Source organism: Anolis carolinensis, chromosome 4, assembly GCF_035594765.1.
Source record: "Anolis carolinensis isolate JA03-04 chromosome 4, rAnoCar3.1.pri, whole genome shotgun sequence".
In the NCBI taxonomy this organism is placed as follows: Eukaryota; Metazoa; Chordata; class Lepidosauria; order Squamata; family Dactyloidae; genus Anolis; species Anolis carolinensis.
Window position 1 is genome coordinate 57,083,408 of NC_085844.1, and position 25,225 is coordinate 57,108,632.

Sequence of the window (25,225 nt, forward strand, 5' to 3'; positions counted from 1 at the left end):
GCTGAACCATTCTCCCACTGACTCTGGATAGTATATCAGTCATTATGGAAGCTTAAGTCGATTAGTTTCTGGAAGCACACAGATTTCCTCATCCCTTTTCTAACTGTAACCTGGATAATGTTCTACAGGAAAACAGATTTCTGTCTGAAAGAGTGAGTTCTCATAAACTAGCACTTTTTTTAAATGCAAGGGACACTGTCAGTACAAAAACAGTCTCAGTATCAAGCACAATACCAAAAAAATGGGCTGCAATGGTGTTAATTTGATTTATGCCATCATAACTTCCCAGCTGGGTGCTATAGAATATTATTGTGAAAACAGACATTTTCATTATGAGTTGTGATGCATGTAAGCTTTTCAACTAGACCCTGATTTCCGGAAGCAAAACATAATTCTATGTTATAATTTCATTTTACTTTTATTGGCAATGCTTCAAAGCCTGGCTGCTTCCAACAAAGGATTCCCTCAGGCAGGAAGCAGCCAGGCTTTGAAGCTGCAAGGCTATTCAATGCTAATTAATGTGGCCAATTGCAACATTCACACTTGCCTCAGGCAGACAAGAGTTCTTTCTCCCACCTTGGACCTTCCACAGATATATAAACCTCACTTGCCTAATTTCCAACAGACCTCACAACCTCTGAGGATGCCTGCCACAGATGTGGGTGAAACATCAGGAGAGAATGCTTCTAGAACATGGCCATACAGCCCGGAAAACTCACAGCAACTCAGTGATTCCTGCCATGAAAGCCTTCGACAACACGTTAAAATTATTTCTTTCCATGGATTAAAGAAATCTTAATATTCTTTTTTGTTTACCCAATTCCTTTGCAAACTAGCATTTAGATATGCTTGAGAAGTAACTCTCTATTTTTAATGTACTAAAGAGAAATCACATTGTACAGAAAGAACACAGAACCCTTTTATTTTGAAACCTCCCATGAAAACAACTGTCCAAATGACATGACATCCCATTGTTGCTATTGTTTCAATGTCAACCAACCTAGATATGGCTTGGTTACATTATACAGACATTTAAAGATGCCTTACAATTCTGTTGGAGTATTTACACATTTATCCACTAGGTAGTCAAGTTTCACTGCAATTGATACTTTTCTAGCACGTATTTTATTCAGTGGCAAAGAAAGTGGGGATGACTTCTATATATAAGCTTATGACCAGATAGACAGCTAGGGTCATTTTTTTCCTGAGAAAACATTTGTTCTTGGAAGTTTTGTTTTAAAAATCAGAAACACAGAAATAGAACATTTGGATGCAATAAAAAACCCTATCAGGATGCCTGGTTAACTTTTTTTTTCTATTAAATTATTTACGTACCATTAAGTTAAAAGGTTTACATTCATTCCATTCATTCATATAAAAACTGCTGTTAAATCTTCTGCTTATGATTTAACACTGATTGCTGCAACACAAATTGCACTTATATAAAAACAAAATTATGGTATAAATGGAAGGGGCAAAATTCTGAATGCTACCCTGTTTAGAAATTTTGACTGTCCAGTCACAACATAGAAATATTTATCCTCCTCCATCACAGTATAGTCAAAACCAAAAACACGTGTATTTTATAGTATGTTCTTGTTAGCATGTTCTAACTTGAGAAGGGTGTACCGAATGTGATTTCCTTCATTGGCCTTCATTGGAATTCCATTTCAGAAAAGCTACTGAGAAATGATAAGGCCGTGTGGTGAGCAGAAGGCGCTTGCTGGAACACTGAGCTGCAAGAGGAGATCACATCGAACCATGAAGTCCAAGATCCACACATTGGAACATGTTGCACAGTTGTTCTGTGTTGCGTTATCCTTTAGAATGCAAGCTAAGCCTAATTTGTCTACAAAACCATGTCAATATTAGTCCGATCCTGGATGTTGGGGAGAGTGGGAGTAAAACGAATACCCCATCCACAATTACACAAGGCAGTACTGGTAGTTGTGGTGAAGATCTATCCATAGTGCAGATAGGCACTCCTTTGTCGATTGAACGTAAGTGGTTCAGGCTCCTTCAAGTCTCTTGCATAGCTGAGGAGCTGGACAATCACACAGAGACCACTGGGAGTAAACATCTCAAGAATCAAGGCACAGATATGTTGGGGGCAATGAATGTTCCTGTCCTCATTTGTCATAACTTCTTGGACTGCTTGAAAGAACAAAAATGCACCACACAAGTGTAGATGGCTGCTGACCAGTGCAAGTCTCCAACACCATTTACTTGTCGCCGATTCATGCAAGAGCGATGGCACACCAGGAAGACTCCTGTCTCACCGAGGCCGTCACTTCTGCAGTGGAGCTCAGGCTGACACCCGGATAAAGCCCTTCTTGACCAGAATATTTGAGGGAATTTGTCTCCGGACTGGCGTTGTCTCCCCGAGTGGGCATTGCTGAAGATACCACCTATAACAAAATTGGAGGAAAGCAAACAGTTCAGAAACACAGACTTCTTTGTTGTTGAAAACTCATTTTCCAGGGGAAAGAAAAGTTATTGAAGAAATAAACGCTGCCACGGCTCATGTCATTGACCCCAGCATCCACCATTTAACTCATCAAAGCAAGCAAATGTCTATGAATTTTGGTGCAAGAGGAAGCATGAGTGAAACCTTTTCCAGATTTGCTGTTGCCAGTCCTACAACATTTATTTATTTATTTATTACAATATTTATATCCCGCCCTTCTCACCCAACAGGGGACTCAGGGCGGCTTACAATAAAACAGACATATGAAAACAGTACAATACACTATAAATCAGTTAAAAAATTAACTTACATAAACATTCATAAAATGTATTTATAAAATATAGATAGGCGTGTACAAGTTTAAAAGACTGGGTCTGTCAATTGAGTTCCAGCATACATAATAGTAATTAATGCTGCTGATTCTTATTCGAAAGCCTGGCCCCACAACCAAGTTTTTACCTTCCTACGGAAGGATAGGAGGGAGGGAGCCTGCCTGATTTCAATGGGGAGGGCGTTCCATAGGCGGGAAGCCACTACTGAAAAGGCCCTGTCTCTCGTCCCCGCCAGCCGCACCTGTGAGGCTGACAGGACCGCGAGCAGGGCCTCATCCGACGAACTTAAGCTTCGAGGTGGGTCATAGCGGGAGACACGTTCGGACAGATAAGCTGGGCCGGAACCGTTTAGAGCTTTATAGGCTAAAGCCAGCACCTTGAATTGTTCTCGGTAGCTAATCGGCAGCCAGTGGAGCTGACGTAACAGAGGAGTGGTATGCTCCCTGTACGCCGCTCCAGTTATTAACCTGGCAGCCTCCCGTTGGACTAACTGAAGCTTCCGAACAGTCTTCAAAGGCAGCCCCACGTAGAGTGCGTTGCAGTAGTCTAAACGGGATGTAACAAGGGCGTGGACCGCCGTGGCCAAGTCTGGCTTCCCAAGGTACGGTCGCAGCTGGCGCACAAGTTTTAATTGTGCGAAGGCTCCCCTAGCCACCGCTGAGACCTGGGGCTCCAGGCTCAACGATGAGTCCAGGATCACCCCCAGACTGCGCACCTGCGCCTTCAGGGGGAGTGTGACCCCATCCAGCACAGGCTGTAACCCTATACCCTGTTCGGCCTTCCGACTGACCAGGAGGACCTCTGTCTTGTCTGGATTCAATTTCAATTTGTTGGCCCTCATCCAGTCCGACACAGCGGCCAAGCACCGGTTCAGGACCTGAACAGCCTCCTTAGTGACAGGTGGGAAGGAGTGACAGAGCTGGACATCATCTGCGTACAGATGACACCGGACCCCGAAACTCCTGATGATCTCTCCCAGCGGCTTCATGTAGATGTTAAACAACATGGGAGATAATACAGAGCCCTGCGGGACCCCACAAGTCAACGGTTGTGGGGCCGAGCAGGCGTCCCCCAATGACACCATCTGGGACCGACCCTCCAGGAATGAGTGGAGCCACTGCAGGACAGTACCTCCAAGTCCCATTCCCGTGAGGCGTCCCAGAAGGATACCGTGATCGACGGTATCGAAGGCCGCTGAGAGGTCCAGCAGAACCAGCAGGGACACACTCCTCCTGTCCAGTTCCTGGCGAAGATCATCGACTAAGGCGACCAAGGCTGTCTTGGTACCATGTCCCGGCCTGAAGCCAGACTGTGCCGGATCCAGAAAATCAGTGTCAACCAAGAATCCCTGGAGCTGCGAAGCAACCACATGTTCCAAGACCTTGCCCAAATAGGGGAGATTGGAAATAGGCCGAAAGTTTCCGAATTGAGTGGGATCCAATGATGGCTTTTTCAACAGCGGCTTGATCACAGCCATTTTTAGGCTCGCTGGAAACTTGCCCTCCCAAAGGGAGGCATTCACCACCACCTTCACCCACTCGGCCAAACCCCCTCTGGCTTCTCTCACCAGCCAGGATGGGCAGGGGTCCAGGATGCATGTGGTCGGTCTCGCCTCTCCAAGGATTCTTGTCCACATCCTCGAGCTCAACCAATTGAAATGAATCCAACAAAACTGGACAAGCAGGTGCACTCGTTACATCCTCAGAGACTGCCGTTAATATGGTGTCAAAGTCGGAACGGATCAGAGCTACTTTGCCCGCAAAGAACCGAGCAAATGCTTCACAGCGGGCTGCAGAGTTATCAGGGCTCCCACCTTGATTGGTGGGAGTTAACAACCCTCTGATGACACGGAACAGCGCCGCTGGACAGTTCTGTACGGACGCAATGTTGGCCGCAAGGTGGACTCTCCTTGCAGCTTTGATTGCCACGGCATATGCCCTAAGATATGAGCCTAGCTGTGTTCGGTCTGACTCGTTATACCCTGATCGCCACATGCACTCTAGTTCCCTCTTCTTTCGCTTCATCGCTGCCAGCTCCTCAGTAAACCAAGTAAACATACCCAGATCCTCTGACAGGAGTAAATTAGGATATAAATTAAATGTTTTAAATGCTAAATCCTTAAAGTAGGCAACTTTTTAAACCAAAAAAAAAGTAAGACTTGACATTTTTAGAAGCATCAAACAAAACAAAAAACAGAAAAACTTCTAAAAACTCTTCTCATCTGGCCACTGAAATCACCCACTTATACTTTAGGTGAAAATTGTATCTTCTGGTTCATTTATTTTACACAAAATGAAAACACTTGTCAACTTTACTGTCTGGATCTCTGCCAAATAAGCCATTTCCCAGGATGAAAGCTGAAATGTTCTTGAATTTATCTTTAAAAAATTTAAAATTGACTGGATAGTCACTTCTAACAGTGTCTGATGGATCTTTCTGAAGAAGAGCAGTGTAAGATCATGCAATTATACTGTGGTTTCAAGTATTTTAGTATTTTCAAATAAGAAATCATTATTTCATTACTGGACCTTTATGGGCGAAACCCAAGGACCCCTCCCACACTAACAGGCCAGTTGTCTTCGAAATAACAACAGTTGATACCAGGTTTTAGGAACAAGTCTATTGATAAGATCAGTAAGGGAGATGCAATATGACTCTGACTCTCTGCATCCTTTATCCCAAACAAGGGAGCAGCAATCATGTGCCCACCAAGCAGGACTTATCAACCAAGAGATGGAGATGGCAGATTCAACCTGTGTGATTCCATGACTTTTGGGGATCTATTTTTGCCTTCTTTTCCTTTTCCATGCTCTCCTGGAACATCTGCAAGGGGCTTCTCTGCCTACCAGCTATGGTGTGTCCAGTTGGATCAGCAAGTCCTCCACCAAGCCTGAAGCAAATGGTCCTGGACTTCTCTTAGAAGGGTTTGACCATTTGCACTACCAATGAAGCCACCAGTTAGTTGACCTTGCCAGTGAGCTTCTTACTGGAAGTGTAATATGAGAGTGAAATGTGGCACTTTTTTCACAAAGGGCAGGATGCAGCTGTCCAAACTGTCTGGTCACAAGTGAAAAGGTCCAAGCTTTGGGGAACTGACTGTTCATAAAGATAAAACATAGACTGTTCTTTTCTTTTAAAAATGTTCTTAATTCAATATATAGTCTAATTAACTATAGCACATATAAAAGAAATTTTAAAAACTAAATCTTCCTTTAGTTCCAGTTCTGGGGAAAATGTAGTGTGTGTCTGTGCCTGTGTTATTCTTTCCCCTCCTCTCTTTAATTTCCCCCCATTGTACTTATGCATATGCCTGACAACTCATGAAAGCATGTGAAATTACTAGACAGAATTATTTCTCATCTTCTCTCCCTGGCATAACGGATCAACATGGAAACTACTCTGAAAACTTCCATGTCAAGAATATCCATGTTGTTAAAGACTCCCTTTACACTCCTCTTCTAAAAATACTTTTAAAAGCCAAAAAGTACGATCTTACATCAAACCCTATTTTGGGCCAAGCACAAACATGTAAATGGCTTTATCGCTGGCATGGTGCACTGCTCTGAGTGCCACTGCTTGCGACAGACACAAGGTCTGGGCTACATGAGAACTTCTGGTAGATATTCAAAACATAATATCAGTGCAAATTCCAGGAGCTGACCTTGTGACAAGAGATAAGAAAATGGAATGGAAAAACAGCCCGACTGCTGTAGTAAATGAGTACCTGCTGGATCACTCTTTATGAATGATCACAATTCATTCGAGTTCACGATAACTTTTAAAAAAAACCCTACAAGATCTCTTTTATAACTGCCAAGTGAGGATGAATTGGAGCTTAAATTGAATCAGAGAGATTAGCTTCAGACAACTACAGGAAATAGAATTGCTCATCAGAAGGACCTGTTTCAATGCAGCCTAAATGTTTAACATCTCCCCTACTGCTGAGGTAACATTTCTTCTACTTTCAAATCTGCACTCTTAATTTTCTAATATTAAAAAACCCCAGACTTTCACTGAAGGCACAATTTGCTTCTTCGAATTGTTTATCTTATAGGACATGCAAAGATTGGCTACAAACTCCCATCTTATTAGTAGCCCCATCTACTACAACACCCTTCTTTAATCAAAATTCGACCACAAGAAGGGATGGCGGATAGCTTCTCAGTGCATCATGACTCCCAAATTCCCTGTAGCACATATCTACACTTTCAGTATCGATCACTTCAAAAATAGCCAAACTCCACAGATCACAATCCATAAATTTCTGTCTATTGTAATGGCGATCTAGACATTTTGCAGCAGACTCAGGCAAAAGCAAACTGCTGCAGTCTTTTCTAGCTTATGTGTTCCTAATCATTAATAACTTTAGCCACCTTGACCACACTCTGATGTTGCTAGGTTACACATGTGCCAGTTTTTTTTTTTGCCGCAGTGGCACAATGGGTTAAATCCTTGTGCCAGCTGAACTGTTGACCTAAAGATCAGCAGTTCAAAACCAAGAGATGGGGTGAGCTCCCGTCTGACAGCTCTAGCTAATGCGAGGACATTAGAGAAGCCTCCTAGCAGGATGGTAACACATCCGGGCCTCCCCTGGGAAATGTCTTTGTAGACAGCCAATTCTCTCACACCAGAAACAACTTGCAGTATGTCCTCAATTCGCTTCTGACATGACCAAAAATATGTGAAATGGTAGATGGTATTTGTCATAGGTATTCATGCAGAATACTATGCCAGAACTCTGAACTTGGTGACTGCTTTACAAGCCAGAATGAGAAATCATGGTTTGTCCTTGATATATGCTCCCAAGTTTAAGCTAAACAACCATACTGGAATTGCTTTGCCAGTTTCTACTAGCTGGAAAAGGCAAATAAGAGCAAAAGGACAATGTAAACCAAAAGAGACTCAAATAAGAATTCCTCCGCCCCCCCCCCCCCAATATTTCTTCAGTATGTTAATTTCTATATTGCGGAAAACAACTCTAAATATTCCTTGCCTAAGAAAATCCTATGAGATTCATAGAGTCACCACAAATCGACAGGCAACTTGAAGATAAATATGCATCCAAATTTCTAGCTTTACAGTAACTTAAAACTTTTGCTGCATATTTAGAAAAACAGAATGTACCAAAATTAATGTCTCGTAGACAATTTAAATGATCTAAGGGAGTTTATCAAATTAGAATTTCCAAACCTCAGAGAAAATGTTATTTTACTCAGGAATGTTGAAAGGCCAGGTATCATTTGAATGTTTATAATAAACATGGGGCATGACTTCTGACACATCATTTTCATTTTAAGAATCTAAAGAAAAAGAGGAGGAATGCAAACACAGCAAGTATGTAAACGTTTTTGGTGTGAACAATTTAAAGTTTCAGGAAGGCTAAAAAGCTGAAAATGGAAGGAAATGCTATTTTTTGGGCGGGGGGGATTCTAATGGAATGCAATGCCTTCATGTTGTTCCCCCATAGTTACACTTATGCACACATAGGTGTAACTATGAGGAAAGGGTTAAAAGCCCCAAAGCATTGTAAAATATGTCTATAATGTCCCTTTTCTTTGAAACTCCAAACCCCATCAAAACAGATCAGAAACGAGTAAAAAAAAAAAAACTGAAGTCTTGGAGAACATCTATACTGTAAAATTAATTCAGTTTCACACCACTTTAAGTGCCATGACTCAACAATAGTGTCATGGGGGCTGTAGTTTCACAAAGTATTTATCCTTCTATGACAAAGATGGCCTGAGCCTCATTAAACTACAATTCCTAGGAATCTATAGCATTAAGTTATGGCAGTTAAAATGCTATCAAACTGTATTACTTCTACAGGGTAGGTATGCTCTTGAGTTCAGATTAGCATGACCATGCACTCCCTGGTGACGCAGGGAAGGGGAAACTGAAAATTTTCCTCTATCTTTCTGCCCTAGAGTCTACATGTCTTCAAGTTTGGTGGGAATAAGAGAGAAGACCATCTCAATCACTGCTCCTAGACTTTTTGGAAATCCCTCTGTAGAAAGGCTAGGATGGTCAAGTCCCATCTCATCTTTCATTGGCAAGTAAAAACAATTCTCTGCAATGTGGTTGGGATTTTAAGGTTGGCATAAAGCTATAATGCATCTCAATATTTTTAACCTGACAGTATAAACTGTTTATCTGTATTCTTAAATTTTATGTTTACATGTTAGTATCTTTGAGCTGTATTTAATTAGCATTGTTTAGCATTCATTGTTATTGATTGGTGGCGCAGCGAGTTAAACTGCTGAGCTGCCAAACTTGCTGACCAAAAGGTCGGCAGTTCAAATCTGGGGAGCTGAGTGAGTGCCTGCTGTTAGCCCCAGCTTCTGCAAACTAGCAGTTCGAAAACATGCAAATGTGAGTAGATCAATGGGTACTGCTCTGGCAGGAAGATAATGGCACTCCATGCAATCATGCCTGCCACATGAGCTTGGAAGTGTCTCCAGACAACACCGGCTCTTCGGCTTAGAAATGGAGTTGAGCACCAACTCTTAGAGTCGGATACGACTAGATTTAATGCCAGGGGAAAACCTTTACCTCTATAGTAGGAAAAAGGTAGGATAAAACATCATATATATAAATAAGCCCATTAACTTGAAATGTTAAAAGTACAATTCAAGACAAAATACGCAACTTACTCAACTATGCAATTTAAAGTCTCCTAGTACTGGGAATGATGACTGCTGAAAAGGAAAGCAAATAGGGAAAATTGGATGATTTAGGACTTATCACACTGATTTCCTGGATTGAGGATTCTGGCAGTGCTTCAAACACATTAAACTCAATGCCTTTGGAAAACAAAAAGCAGAGATAAATCACTCTGGAACACAGAGCCAAATCTCAGGCATTTCCCCCTTAATTTCCAGTGAAATCATAAGCGAAAGTATACAAAAATGAAGTGCTTTAGAACTTGTAATTGCACATTTTAATGTAAGTTAAGATTTTATTTTGACTTTAATTAAAAGCTAGACTTTTACTAAAAATATCTATAATTAAAACTTTTAATGAATGCATTTTATTTTTTTATAAAAAAGCAAATCCGCAGCTAAGCTTTGAATCCTGTGCTAATAGGATTTTGAATAGCCTGATGTAGACAATAACTATTTTGTTTATTATTGTTGTTGTATTTTATAGCCATGGAGAAGGAAACATGCTTGTGGAGTTTAATGTCTTCAGATTCCAAAATAATTTGTCTGGCCTTGGGTACCATGCACTTTCCTTGGGGGAGCATTTGCTGCTCCATGGCTGGTGCCAAAATATCTTTACTTGGCCTTCAGTTTGTTTTAAAAATATTTAAGGAGTTTCAGAAAGTGAGCTGTTGAAAGAATATTCCACTTTAGCTTCAGATCATCCTACAAAGGGAATGCAACACATACAGGCAATAAACTATCCCATAGTGAATGCAAAAGCAGGGGCTTAACAAATGGAGATGCAACAGATGAAAATACTAAAGAGTCTATGGCTTTATGCTGGTGTTATATGTTAATTAAAGAAATCTAGTAAGCATGGGGCAAAATTAGAAATAACATGGGAATCAGTGTCATGTGTATTTGCATAGGCCAGTATTCTTCCATTTGTATGTCAGACTACAACTCCTGGGGGATTGTGGGAGTTCATGTGGAGCAGGAACCAAGTGGGAGAGGATCTGTAGCCAAAGTTTAATATGGTAATTGTTAATAATATCAATTTTGCTTAATCTCCACAATGATGCTTATCGGGACACCATTGTCCAAACAAGGGTAATAAATAATTTTCTCTGCAGTTTACTCCTTCTGGGAACTGAAACCATCAGCATCTAAAAACACTCTCAGATTCAGTTCCCAACCTATTCTTTGTAATTTTTGTGTCAACTTGAAATTTTTCTGGTTGACCACAGACAGGCCAGATAAAAAATTTGGGAGGGGTTGACCCCCCGAGATGATTTTTCAGGCGAGTGTCTCCTGATCTGGCACAAGATCTCAACAAGGCCCTGAAATTAACATCATTGTGCTAAGGTTCTTCATAGGTAAAAGGTAAAGGTTTCCCCTGACGTTAAGTCCAGTCATGTCTGACTCTGGGGGTTGGTGCTCATCTCCATTTCTAAGCCAAAGAGCCAGCGTTGTCCGTAGACACCTCCAAAGTCATGTGGCCGGCATGACTGCATGGTGCGCCGTTACCTTCCCGCCGGAGCGGTACCTATTGATCTACTCGCATTGGCATGTTTTCGAACTGCTAGGTTGGCAGGAGCTGGAGCTAACAGTGGCCGCTCCCGCCACTCCCAGGGTTTGAACCTGGGACCTTTCGGTCTCCAGCTCAGTGCTTTAACGCATTTCGCCACCCGGGCTCCTTCTTCATAGGTAATAGGCCCTAAATCATTACTCCCTCTTAAAGCCAGTTCTTGACGGCCACAAAGCACAATAGCTTCCACAATTGGCAGAAGTTTCTTTCTGTTTTCTTCTGCTTTCGTATTTCCTTTATCATCAAGACGTTTTCCACTGTGAATTAGTAAGAAGTTTTCAGCCAAGTACAAGTTGTTCTGATAGTACTCTGTTTTTTGATGTCCATTGAAGACTTCTATTCCATTTCCCCATTGCACAAATGGTTTAGCAACCAATGTACCAAGCTTCTGATGACCATATTTACCCCAAAGTCTTCTCCAAACACCACACTGTACTCACAGAATGCACCTTGTACATGAAATTAGTAGGCTAACCAGGGAAATCTGCTGAACCATTTAGGTTCAAATCTTAGATGTCTCTTCTTATCCAAATGAAATACATATCCTGACAATGGAGTCTGTGGATTTTGCACTAATTGAGTTTTCACTTGGTCATCAGAAACAGTCTTGTTCATATAAAGTCCAATGATACAGCTTCTTCTCTTTGCTCCTGTTCCATTGTTTCTTTAGCAAGGCTTGGTTTAGATCAGTGGTTCACAACCTTTTGGCATCCAGGTGTTTTGGACTTCAGCTTCCACAATTCCTAACAGCTGGTAAGCTGGCTGGGATTTCTGGGAGTTGAAGTCCAAAACATCTGGAGGCCCAAAGGTTGGGAACAACTGACTTCCTAGACAAAGCCATCCCATGGTGGTCTACAAAGATAATTAAAGCTATTAAATATTACATTGCAACAAAAACAAATACCTCTTCACATAGTAGATAATCAAGCTACATAATTTATTTTTTCCATGTATAGGAGTGGGCACCAACTTGGGTAGTATTAAAAGCAGGAACAGACATATTCATGGCTATCTTTTGCCTCCAGTAACATCATGGTAGATTGTGGGTTGAGAGCTGAATTCAAACCATTATACCACATACTAAGGAGACCAGAGCATAAGTGAGTCACACTCTCTCAGAATTGAAAAAACCTTGCCAAGAAAATCCCATTGTAAGTCAGAAACAATAGCAACACATAATAACAGCTAGAGGCAGCATACCTCTATATTTCAGTCAACAGGGAACATGGAAGTGCTGTACTTCCCAGAGATGGGTCATTGCTCTACACAGATAGCTTGATATTTTTAACCAGTTATAAAAAACATAAACCAGTTGCTGTTTAAAACCTGAAAAAGTTTTGAAAAATAACTTCCAAGCCTCCAGCTTCCAGAATCCCTCAGGATAGCCAAAAGCTGTGAATCCCACACTAGACACAAAACTCATTTTTAAACAAACACAGTTTTCAGGCTGAGAACTTTAACAACAGTGAGCAACTAAGCAATCCACACAATCCGAAAACCAATATTTTCTGTGGAGCAACATCTGTCCTTCTTCAACAACCACAGCCAACAGCTGTTGTATGATTGCATCAGCTTGTTTTCACATGGTGTGTATTAACAAATAATGTGAATTGGATAATGGGGCTTGTTAATGATTGCTGTGGGAACCTCATAGCTACATTAGGGTTTTCTATAGAAAATGTGTAATATGGGGAAAGTAACAGTGTTGTGTGTCTTTTAATACTGTATTCTTGTGGTTGACAACTAGCATCGTTACTGCCAAAGCAGAATAAAGTTACTTTGCGATCTACCAGCTAACTTACTGACTGGGTGGGGAATTTAGGGAACTGTAATTCAAAAAGGTAACCTTTGAGCTCTCGGAAGAAATGATAACATTTTCTGCTACTTTTATTTCCTCGAGAAATGCACTGCAATTGTTCCTTACTCCTCTGACAAAACTTTCAAATCCCTTTCACCCTAGTCATTGTCCAGGTTTTCTTTTACTAATATTGTTTGTACGTTTTTAAAAGCATTATCTTTTAACTTTGTGTGTTGTGTATATATACTCTTTCAGCAACCTTGATGATGTTCCTTGTTGTCATTCTTTTTGTTCCAGAACCTTGAAAGCAATTCCTCCTCAGCTGTTTTGCAACTTCACCATAGAGCTTCAATGTTATCTCTGTTATTTGCATTTTGAGCATTTTGCCAAGGATAGAAGTTGGCTGAGGGCAGCCTTTGACTGCCTGGTACTGACTTCAGTTCTGAGGAGTGGAAACTCCCACAATGCTGTGCTTGCCGGGGATGCTGTGACTTGCAGCGCAACACATCTGGCTGTAAAAACTGCTTTAGAGACCCAAGATGGTGTGTTCATTTGCTATATGCTTGTGATTAACTTTCAAAATAGCACACCGGTCTTTACACTTCATTCATTGCTGAAAATACAACATCTGGCCAGCATTTTATAGGATAAATATGAGAAACCCTTAACCATATGCAGGAATATATGGTGGATGCATATTGAAAATCTGAGACTCCCCAGCACATATTTGGGGATGATGTTTTCCCCAATAACTTTTCAGTGGATACAGGACTGTCCTTACCATTAGGCAGAGTGAGGCAGTCGCCTTAAGAAGCAAGTTTTAGGCATTACAACATTTGCTGCATTAATTGACTATAAGAGGGAGAAAGATGCTATGGTGTTGAAAGAAGGGACCAGTGGACTCCAGTTAAGCTCAGTGAAAATCTTAGTGATATAATTATATTTGACTCTGAATTAAATTCTACTAAATTCCTTCTTTTTATGCATCTAAATTTACATTTGTGAATGGACTGGAAATTGCATCCTTTCCTTGCAGGGAGGCTGGGAGGTAAAATACTGTTGGTACCCATGCAAAATAGTGGTCTCTTTTCCTAACAAAAGGCAACTTCATTTTCTTAATCATTAGTTATTTTATAGGTTCTGTAATACCTCTGATTCTCTTATTTTGGTAACATTAAAATATAATTAAGTGGCTATTTGGTTAAAAGGGAGATCATTAATCAGCCAAGTCTAGTTCGCATGTTTTGCAACCCAGGCATATGCTTGGCTCAGAAAAGTAGGACATTAAAAATCCATCAGGTTTCTCATGGCTAGTGAACATGATCAACAATTAAGGTAGCTACGGTAATAATAATACAATAGAGCTATCCATTTTACTAGATGACAAAACAAAATATGTATTTGAAATTTTAAAAATTCTTTTGCACTCATTCCCCTCCCTTCCATATCAGCAAAGGGAGGTATTCCATGAGTACAGCAACAATATACTGCTATATTTGACTCCCTTTCACACCATTGTCTGTTAAGGAAGAGGACAAGGATTGTTCAGTAGCTGCTCCCAAGCTGTAGAATTTTTCTCCATGAATCATTCTCTAGTCTCTTTTTCACCAGTATTTTAACTATTTTATCATCGGAATTTTTATTCACCTTGTTTTAGACTTGTAAGCCTTCCTTGTGTTCCATGTTAGAAGAAAGGTGGGATTTTTTAAAAATGAATTTATTAATAAATATAATCATAATTCAATATTTTTGAAAGTCCCCATATGTATAGTTCCTGGATGATAATAATAATAATAATAATTATTATTATTATTATTATTATTATTATTATTATTTTATTTTTGTACCCCGCCACCATCTCCCCAGAGGGACTCGGGGCGGCTCACAGATACATAACCATAATTTAGAAGGTTTTGCCTCATATTACAATGTGTGCTGCCCAAGGAAGCTTGCTTAGCTTGTGGATCACTGCACCCTGGATCAAGGCCAATACTTACTGTCCTGCAGAGCACAACACAATAGTATGACACAATATAAATAAGGAAAAGTCCTCTGTATTTACATCCATATATCTATATATCTCCCCAAAGATGTTTGCGGAGTGCTTTCATTTTACATTGTGTTTGCATTTATAGGCAATTTCCTGTGAAATTCTGACTCCAGTATCAGCTAACAAACTGAAAAGTTTATTTTGATTACTGTTCTACTAGATAAGATAAACGAAATTGAGATAACAGACATTGCGGAAATCTATGTGTGTACAATTATGGATACAGTTTTATCACTTACCCCTGGGGCTGTGGGTTGTGCGCTTGGGGAAGCATTTTTTCTACAGTCGTCTGAGTTCGTAGAAGACGTGGAAGTTGGAGTCATAGGAACAGCATTATTGGTATTATTACCTGCAATTGAAGCACAACCAGTTAGAACTGTGTGTTCTCTAGGTGGCCAAATCTCTGTCCCTCCACCAACTCTCCTTATATTTACCCGAGCAAGACTTTATCTTAGACAGGTTCTTTGGTTTGCGTTTCCTGGTTTGAATCCCCTCCTTTTTCATAGCAAGGGGCCGAGGGACCTAAAAGGGAAAAATAAAAGCATTAGAAATCACAAACTGCTTCCCTTTAGGAAGTTTATTTGTCTCCATTAGAGCCATCTCATTATAACCAAAAATGTGTTGCATACCCTCTCACATTTCACAGATTATAACCAGTGCAGTCAAGCAACATCTGAGTGTGGTCAAGATGGCAAAAATAATTAATGAAGAGTAAGTTGTTAATGGGAAACACACAAATTTGGAGAAGCTGCAGTAATTTGCTTTTGGTTGAGTCTATCCGCAAGGGCAAAATTTGTCCACTTCTCTACTCTGCTGAGCTGATTTAGTGCAAACTGCTTTGATACTCAGAGACCCAGTTTGCAGCCACTGAAGTAAGGTGAGGACAAAGGAGGGAAATGACAGGAGGAGAGCAAACCTGGAACATTGTGACAACAGTTGAAAAACTGGGATGATAGAGGATTGATTTGGACTGTCCATATTTGAAAAGTTGAAAGTGTATGCTAAGCCAAGGGATCCAACCCCATCCTTTGACTTTTGGTATTCAGATGGAGCAGGGGGCAATTCTAATCCAGAGGTGTCAGTTGCATTAATGCCAATTGCTTTGGATGATAATCTATTGCCAGGCATATTCTTGCCATCAGTAAATCCCAGGCTGAGGCATTTCTGGATGCAAAACATCATCCATGGCACGCGTGTGTGCACACACACACATACGCAAATTATGCCTGAGGCTGGTTTAGCTAGTTCCCTGCCTCGATTACAGTAGCAGATTTTTAGCAAAAAGATCCACTGGACAGAAAAGATGAACAGCTAAACCCTCCTCATGTCTTACTTAATCAGTGTAAATTGGGAGGCTTCTCTCATGTTCCCGCATGGAGAGCTGGAGCTGACAGAGGGAGCTTAGTCTCTCCTGACACTGAAAAAAGGTGTAAATTGGCAAAACTCTAAAATGGACAGATGATCCATCCTTTTATTCTCCTGTCTGACACACACATAGGGTGCATTTACACAGTAGAAGTAATGTAGTTTGACACCACTTTAACGGTTATGGCTTAACACTATAGAATCACGGGAGATGGAGTTCTACAAAGTCTTTTTCCCTCTCCACCAAAGAGGGCTGTTTCCTCATCAAATTGCAAATATGAGCCATAAGCAGTAAAGTGAAGTCAAACTGCATTAATTCTACAGTGCAGATGAACTCACAGACACTCACACACTATTTCTTGTGTAGCTACCACCTTTCTCTTTTGTTATTCTAGTCCTCTGGCCTGCCAGTAGCAGTAATTGATTACTTCTTTATTTAACTGGCATATTAAATAAAGGATTGGTGATATTATGCAGTGTTGTTGATTTTGCAATTATCTTTCCCTATCATTTAGCAGATGGATTCCCTCCATGGTGTTTCTCTCAGTCTCTTTCTCTCTCGCTAGTAAAACAAGGTGTGGGTCTTCTCTCTGTCAAGCATAATGCACATTCCTGCCAGAGTATGCCCACAGCGAAGAGTGCTCCTTAAGCATGGGCCAAGCAAGCACCAAAATAACTCCTGATAGTACTGAAATAGCTGCTTACCCCATGAAGTTTCATGTACAATCCACAGGCGTTGCACACGGGCTCTCCTTCTGCATTCCTGCGCCAGAGGGTGGTGGTTGTAGTTTGACAGTTGGCACAGGACAGACCCAGTCGTCGCTGAGAAGGCTACAGGCAAGTGGGAGGAAAGGCAAAAACATAATATAAGGGAAGAACGTGTGAATAGTCTGCATATTCTCAGCCAAATTTAGGGCCCCTCCACACAGCCCTGTATCCCAGAATAAGGTAAAGGTAATGGTTTTCCCCTGACATTAAGTCTAGTCATGTCCGATGCTGGGGATTGGTGCTCATCTCCATTTCTAAACCAAAGAGCTGGCGTTGTCCATAGACACCTCCAGGGTCATGTGGCCGGCATGACTGCACGGAGTGCTGTTACCTTCCCACTGGAGTGGTACCTACTGATTTACTCACATTTGCATGTTTTCAAACTGCTAGTTTGGCAGAAGCTGGGGCTAACAGCGGGAGCTCCCCCTGCTCCCCAGATTCGAACCGACGACTTTTCAGTCAGCAGGTTCAACAGCTTAGTGGTTTAAGCTGCTGCGCCATTGGGGACTCCATAATATGAGGCAGAAAATCCCACATGTTCAGGTTTGAACTGGGTTATCTGAGTTCATATTGCCATATATTCCAGTTCAAAGCAGAACATGTGGGATTTAATTCAGCTGTGTGGAAAGTGCCTTAGAAGCTCTGGGAAATGCCTATGCCAGTATACAAGTAAGTAAGTAAGTAAGTAAGTGAAAGAAAGAAAGAAAGAAAGAAAGAAAGAAAGGAGGGAGGGAGGGAGGGAGGGAGGGAGGGAGGGAGGGAGGAGAGACATCTCAGAAGCATGTCAGAATAAAAGCTAAAGTATCTAGTAGATTTCTCCCATAGTGCATCCATTTTGCCTATGACATTGGAAACCCTAAATGTCATTCATAACAGACGATACTGATTCATTTGTTTATGTGACATAGCATGGTTCAAAACACTGGGTTGGATTGACATTTCCCACCACCTCACTGGAAATAAATGACAACATGGATTAACTTTCTCAATGGCATCTAAACACAACTTTGTGTGGGATTGAACCTGCCATGATAGATATCTGAGGACTTTGAGGAACATACTTTTGAATCTGGATTCCTATCAGACTCCTTTCCTTCAAGCATCTGATTTACTAGCATGGTAGATAATGATAACTCCTAATGCCAAGAACTAACAACATTGAAAGGGTAAAATTGCTCTATGGTGCCTTAAGACAAAGAATTCCTGCTTCAAAATCATTCTAGATCCTGGAGAGTCTGTCTGGTGCTCCCCACCAATTGCTTTGGACTCATCTGGATATATAAAAGCCACTCCATTCATTTCCTGTGAATTATGTGGACAAACAGTTCCAAGATACCACTGCAGAACTGAGCTTTCACAGGGGTGGGGGTGTTCTCAAAACCCCCAGAAAGGTCCATATTATAAACAAGTCATTTATGGCACTTCAGCAGAGTTTGGAGCCAAGATGAGGCAACATTACATCAGAAATAATTGTACAACAAAGAGCTTTACAATGGCAGCCCATAGATCATAAGTGAAGCCAGTCCCATAAAGATGTGAAGTGAAGGTGAAGGGGTTATAACATTTCCTGCAGCAACCAATCTCTTTTACATTAATCACAGGCAATGAAATACCAGCTACATCATAAATTTGCTGATTTGCACATGTATTACAGCTTTTTTAAAAACAAAATACAGCTATCAGTGATTAGCTATCACTTTATAAATGTTGACACATTTGCACAGAACAAAAAACCCAATTGGTTCCAGAGAGCTGTATTCCTCTCGCCCAAGACTGTAATATTTAGCAAATATACATTGGTTCAGGTTACACCCTGCAAAATCTTGTGTTGTATTCCTGGGAATCGTTCCTGACAATTGAGCTCCTTTGAGACAACTGACCCAAATTGTGCTTGCCAGTATTGTTTTAATATCTGACTATAGTGTTTGTTTTATTTTTTCTCACTTAATTAGGAGTGCACATTTTATAACAAAAATGTTATGTTCCCCGTTAAACATATATTAGCATAATCTTTGACTCGAGCAGCACTGGAAAAAACAATTTGGCTCTAATGCTCACACTCAGTAAGACTTAATAGGCATAGAAGTGTCCTAGCATTGGATGTCCTAACAGCATAATAGCATACCCTTCTGATTTTAAAAATAATGCTGTTACAATCCTCAGGGCCCTTTCCCTCTCTCTCATTGTACCTATATAAACTCTCTTATGGCTTCAGAAGAATTCACATCAACAGCAAAATCACTTAGGAGCATATTGTCTAATGTAGAAATGCAACACTTCTAGAAATGTTGAAGCTACAATGGAAAAGGTGCTTTTATCTGTTTTTTTCTCTAGATTTTTTTTAAATAAAGACATTCATTATCAACCTCCAATGAAAATTGGTTTGCTATTTTGTTGTTCTTAATTGCAATCCAGTCAACTTGATTTCCTCTAGAACACATTTATTTGTTTTTTTTAGCAGTCCATGGTATCTGTAGAGCTCTTTTCCAGCACATTTCAAATGAATTTATTTTATCCTATCCATTTTCATTGTCCAGCTATCACAACATAGGAAACAAACAGGGCCAGCAAAGGATTCCCCCCAGGCAGGAAGCAGCCAGGCCTTGAAGCTGCAAGGCTATTCAATGCTAATCAAGGTGGCCAATTGCAACATTCACACCTGCCTCAAACTGAGTTCTTTCTCCCACCCTGGACATTCCACAGATATATAAACCCCTCCACAGATATATAAACGCAACCTCTGAGGATGCCTACCATAGATGTGGGAGAAATGTCAGGAGAGAATGCTTCTGGAACATGGCCAGACAGCCCGGAAAGCTCACAGCAACCTCCTATCACATAGTCTAGCCCAGGGCTTCAGGACTCATTTAAAACATTTCAGCCTTCAATTTCCCATTCAACTTTAGGTTAAAAAATAATGAACATACCCTGTTGTGGATAATGTTTTCAAGTAGTTTCCAACATACAGCAACCCCTGTTTGTTTACCCCCTATTTTAATACAGTAACCTCTTTATCAGAAATGTGAAAGAAGCATCAATTGTCTCTGCAGTTTATTTGAATTTTACAAACATGAAAAGACTACAACATGATTAGATCCTGAGACTAGGCAGGCAGATGGGGAAGAGTTAAGAGGTAACAAAGCCCCCCCCCCCCCCAATTCCCTTTATTTCTCCTAATTAGATTTCATTCTATTTAGTGAAATTAGGTAAGTAGTGATAGGGAAGCCCACATTGTGACTAACTTTGAAAATACTTTAGGGGGAATCTCACTGATGAAATGGTGATTCAATGAGCAAAGTGTGACTTTTAAAAGCTCATTGTTTCTCTAGAGGTGTTTGTTTGTTTGCCCTTGATTAGACCTGTGAAGGTGACAAAACCCAGGGGGAAAAGGAAAGCTACTAAAATTCTTTCAAAAGCCTTTGCAAAGTGAAGGTAGTTAAACCAATACTAGCATCTGATCTTGTACAGGACTAGTACTAATAACAACTGCAATAGTGACATAATCAATTCTTATGGAGTTTCCTGTATGGCTTCTCTCATGTCACCACATGGGGAGTTGGAGCTGACAGAGGGAGCTCATCCGCGCTCTCCTCAGATTTGAACCAGCAACCTTCAGGTCAGCAACCCAATCTTCAAGTCAGCAGTCCTGCCGGCACAAGGGTTTAACCCATTGTGCCACCGGGGACTTCTTCAACTAATATAAAATACTAACATTATGTCAACACACAAAAAGCAGTTTTAAAAAGCAGATGACACAGCATAAAATTGATAATAATTCAAGGCTAAAGTTAGAAAGTTGACGTGACATAGTGTTTTAATTATCTAGGGTAATTTAAGACTAAAGATTAGAGAGACAGAATGGTTTGAGCATTGGACTATGATTCTGGAGATCAGTCATGGGAACCCACTGGGTGGCCTAGAGCAAGTCACATTCTCTCAGCCTTAGAAGGAGGTAAAGGCCAACTCTATCTGAATAAAACTTGCCAAGAAAAGGTAAATTGATCTTAAGGGTTGCCATAAGTCAGAAATGCCTTGAAGGCACAAAACAATGACAACAACAACAACATAGTACAAAAGCCTGAACTGGGGGAAAGGGAACATGTCTTTCTATAGACAAATGTCAGAAATAAGATCATGTAGATGCCAACTGAGTCTGTCGCTTTCAAAAATATCCAATATATGAGAAGAAGCAGACCTATCCTGCATCTTCTAATTGCCAGTTTTACTCCAGAAGCAATTCGTAAATAACTATCAACCAGTTTTAACAAATAGAGGCTATCAGATTGACCTTAAGTTGTCCAATTTCCATTCTGACCATTAAAAGTTTACATTTGAGAAGCTTTTCTACCAGTGAGTTGAGGTTCTACCAGTGAGTTGAGGTTGAGCATGCATGCAATGAGATTATGTTATTGGCACACAAACCTTGTACATGTTATAGATCTCTGGGCTTTGCCTTCAAATAATATATTTCAGAGTTTTTTTTATCATGTCAGAAGTGACTCAAGAAACTGCAAGTCGCTTCTGGTGTGAGAGAATTGCCGGATGTGTTACCATCCTGTGGGAGGCTTCTCTCATGTTCCCGCACAGAAAGCTGGAGCTGACAGATGGGAGCTCACCCTGTCTTGGAATCTGCCAACCTTCAGGTCAGCAGTTCAGCCAGCAAAAGGGTTTAACCCAGTGATTCTCCCCAGGTGTTTTGGCCTACAACTCCCAGAAATCCCAGCCAGTTTAACAGCTATTAGGATTTTTGGGAGTTAAAGGCCAAAACATCTGGGGACCTCCAGGTTGAGAACCACTAATTTAATGCATTGCACCACGGCAGCTCCATATTTGGGAGTTATAGTAGATACAATCAGGTTCTGTTTCTAGGTGATCCCTTCACACATCTCTCCATCATCAGAGAATATGCCCAGCAGCAGAGGGCAGCCTCCAGGCATTCACCCTGAAGAAGTCATGATTCAGAAGCAGTCACAAATCTCTCAGTGTCACAGCAGCCTCCAGTGAGAGATGCTGAAAGATAAAGGAGGCCTTTGGCCGGATGTCTCCGAACCCAAGTCCTGAAATCAAAATAATGGTAAGCTGCAAGAGATAGGGAAGCCAAGTTCCCTTTCCCCCTCTGCAACTATAGTGCATTGTCTCTGGTTTTCAGATGGACACTTTGGGGATAAAATGAGGATGGAAAGAAGAAAGAGGGAAGGGTTTTCTTGGCTGGGAGGAACTCAGAATCAACATCCAAGGGAGAAAAAGGCAGATCATTAAATTTTACTTTACGGCTCAGGTCCAGACTATTTGTCAAATCGCATTTTCCTGCAGGGCACTTCGGTCAGCAGGAGGCCCTGCTCTCAGTCCCACCCCAGTCACAAGCGCAGATGGGAATGAGAGAAGGGGCCTCTGGAACTCCCTCCCTAAAGAAATAAAAATGGCCCCACCCTCCTCTCCTTTAAGAAACAGTTAAAGACACATCTATGCAGTCTAGCGTTTGGAAAGGAGGAGGATTAACATAATTGCCACCTCATAGCAGCTATGGTCTAAGTGAAATTACAACAAATACTGAACATTTACTGCAACTTGGTCATTTAATTCAGTCCAGGTATATGCTCGCTCTGTGCAATAATGTTTTTACTGAGTGACATGTTTAAATTTATTTTTCTGATTTGGAATTTTTATTATAATGAGCATGCTATGATTTTATACTTTTGATATTAAGAGAAGCAGTTGTAGCATTGAATGTTTGCCGTTTATATGTATGTTAACCACCCTGAGTCCCTCTGGGGAGAGAGGGTGATCTAGAAATAAAGTTATTATTATTATTATTATTATTATTATTATTATTATTGTTATTATTAGAAACACAACAAGATGAGTCCACAGCAGACACTCTGCTGGCTGTTGTACTGAATCTCACGCTGGACACTTCCCAAGTGTCTAGGGCTGTGTGATGTATCGCAAATAATGCGTGCAGATCCCAGTAAGGTGGCCTTCTGCAGCTGGCAGATGGTAATTTTGTCAGTGCCGATTGTGTTCAAATGCAGGCCAAGGTCTTTAGGCACTGCACCCAGTGTGCCGATCACCACTGGGACCACTTTGCCTGGCTTGTACCACAGTCTTTGCAATTCGATCTTTAAATCCTCTTATTGTGCCAGCTTTTCTAATTGTTTCTCTTCAATCCTGTTGTTGTTGTTGTTGTTGTTGTTATTACTTTTGTAGACTACTTCTTTTTTGAACTATGAGTGGCCTTATGAGTGCTGGAAGGTTGTGGTTCAAATTCTACCTTGTATATTTTGGAAATAGGTTAAAAAACTTTTCATAAACTTCCTTTGCCTTTTTTCCCTTCCCCTACACAAGGAAAGGACAAAGATATAATGAATCCTTCATTTGTTGTTGATCTCAGCACCATGCTACACGTCCACACGGATTGATTACATTGTTCATCTCAATGATCACTCCCTACAGTAGACATGACTTCTTTTAAAATCCCCAAATTTATGCTTTAAATTCTTCCATCTAGAATGGCAATATTTAGGATTAACTTACTTCCTGGGTCAGCAAACTTAAATGGGGCCAAAATAGAAACCGTCAGGAATGTTCTGGCAATATTTTATGGATTGCTTCATTCAAGGGAATTGGTGGCTTCTAATCCTAATGCACACAGACATACTTTGAATTCCTGAAAATCCAGCCCTAAAAATCTCAAGGCTCATTTGATGGGAGGAAGAATCTCATTTTTTGAAAAAGGACTAGGCATGTTTATAACCCTTATGATCTGAAGAAGAATGCCTACTGACCGCAACTAAGTCCTTTTACTGGAATCAACCAGACAGAAACCACCGTATATCAAACTAGAACCAGGAGGCTTCCCCCACTCTCTAATTCCTGCCTCCAACAACAAAATATTGTAAATGAGAGTCAGTCGAAGGCCCTGATTTCCAAATTGCCATGCCTTAAGTTCATGGCTGCAGCAGAAAATCAGGACAATCACAACACAATCCTATGAATGTCTAATTGGAATTCAATCAAATTGAGCTCAGTTCTCTATAGTGTCTTTGAGATTCAGATTCTGGCTAATTAATGTGAGGTATGAAATGATCCACCCTAGTATGCCCTTCAGACCTAATTCACAGATTCAATATCCATGGCTCTATTCACAGAATTCAATATCCAGTTTGTGATTCCAAGTTATCTTTTTGAACTAGATTGTATGGTAGTGTAGACTTATATTATCCAGTTCAAAGCAGATAATCCGAACAGATACTGGATTATATATCAGCATAGATCCCGCCTAAGAGATCATTCACACTGCTGAATTATAGCACTTCAACGCCACTTTAACTACCATGCCCGTCGGAATACTGTAATTTGTAATTTGTTATGGTACCAGAGTTCAATGACAAAAAATTAAATAGCTCACAGAACTTCAAATCCCAGAATTCCATACCATTGAGCCATGCAAGTTAATGTGTGTCAAACTGCTATAATTCTGCAGTGTGGATACAACCATTGGTCATAGAAACTAAGCACAGGAAAAGTTATAGCTCTGACTGTATGAGTCTTTATAGGATATAGAACTGTGTGGTACAAGAATTGTGTGGTACAACAACATACTGTTTTGCAACGGAATGACAAAGGGATGTCTGAATTTCTAAGGCAGGAACCATATTTCCCTGTTCCTTTTGCATGTGACTCTGCCTGGCACTTACCACTCTCTTCTGAGGCTTGATGAGGGGTCTGCTGAGGCCATTCATCTTGGTATACAACCCACAAGCATTGCAGAGATAGTTGCCAGTACCATCCTTCCTCCACAGCGGGGTCTGGAAGGAGCCACAGTTGACGCATTCCCGGCTCTCCTGCAACTCATCCAAAAGATCTAGAATGGGAGAGGGAAGAAAAGTTACTTTACTGGAAGCCAAGCAGGGAAGCCGCTCCAGAATATCTTTTGGTTATGTTTACAAAAACAAACACACACACATTTGGGTTCCCTTCCAATACAAAACATTGCTGGTCTTGGCCACAGCTGCATAAGGAACGAACACCACTCCAATCACTCCCAAAACAATGGTCTGAAGGAATCAATTGCAGCCAAAACATCTGGGAGAAAGAAAGTCCCATAGATTTAGGTGCAACTAAATTCCCAGGTGGATCCTGCAAAGCCAATCTAGTTACTCAAAAGTCAGTGACACAAATTATACTTCACTGGGCACACACTAAAAGGTTATGCC

General features: G+C 40.8%; 1 protein-coding gene across 1 annotated transcript in view; it reads right to left on the bottom strand.

Moving 5' to 3' along the window:
* Positions 1–906: 906 nt before the first annotated feature.
* The window catches only part of gata6 (GATA binding protein 6), a 46,951-nt gene continuing 22,632 nt past the window's right edge, over positions 907–25,225 (bottom strand). Inside the window, exons 3-7 of the mRNA XM_003219675.4 lie at positions 24,707–24,873; positions 16,947–17,072; positions 15,311–15,398; positions 15,116–15,225; positions 907–2,408 (exon numbers count right to left, since the gene is read on the bottom strand). Coding sequence (XP_003219723.1) covers positions 2,238–2,408; positions 15,116–15,225; positions 15,311–15,398; positions 16,947–17,072; positions 24,707–24,873 — 662 coding nt within the window. The 3' untranslated portion in view covers positions 907–2,237. The remainder of the gene's footprint in view (positions 2,409–15,115; positions 15,226–15,310; positions 15,399–16,946; positions 17,073–24,706; positions 24,874–25,225) is intronic.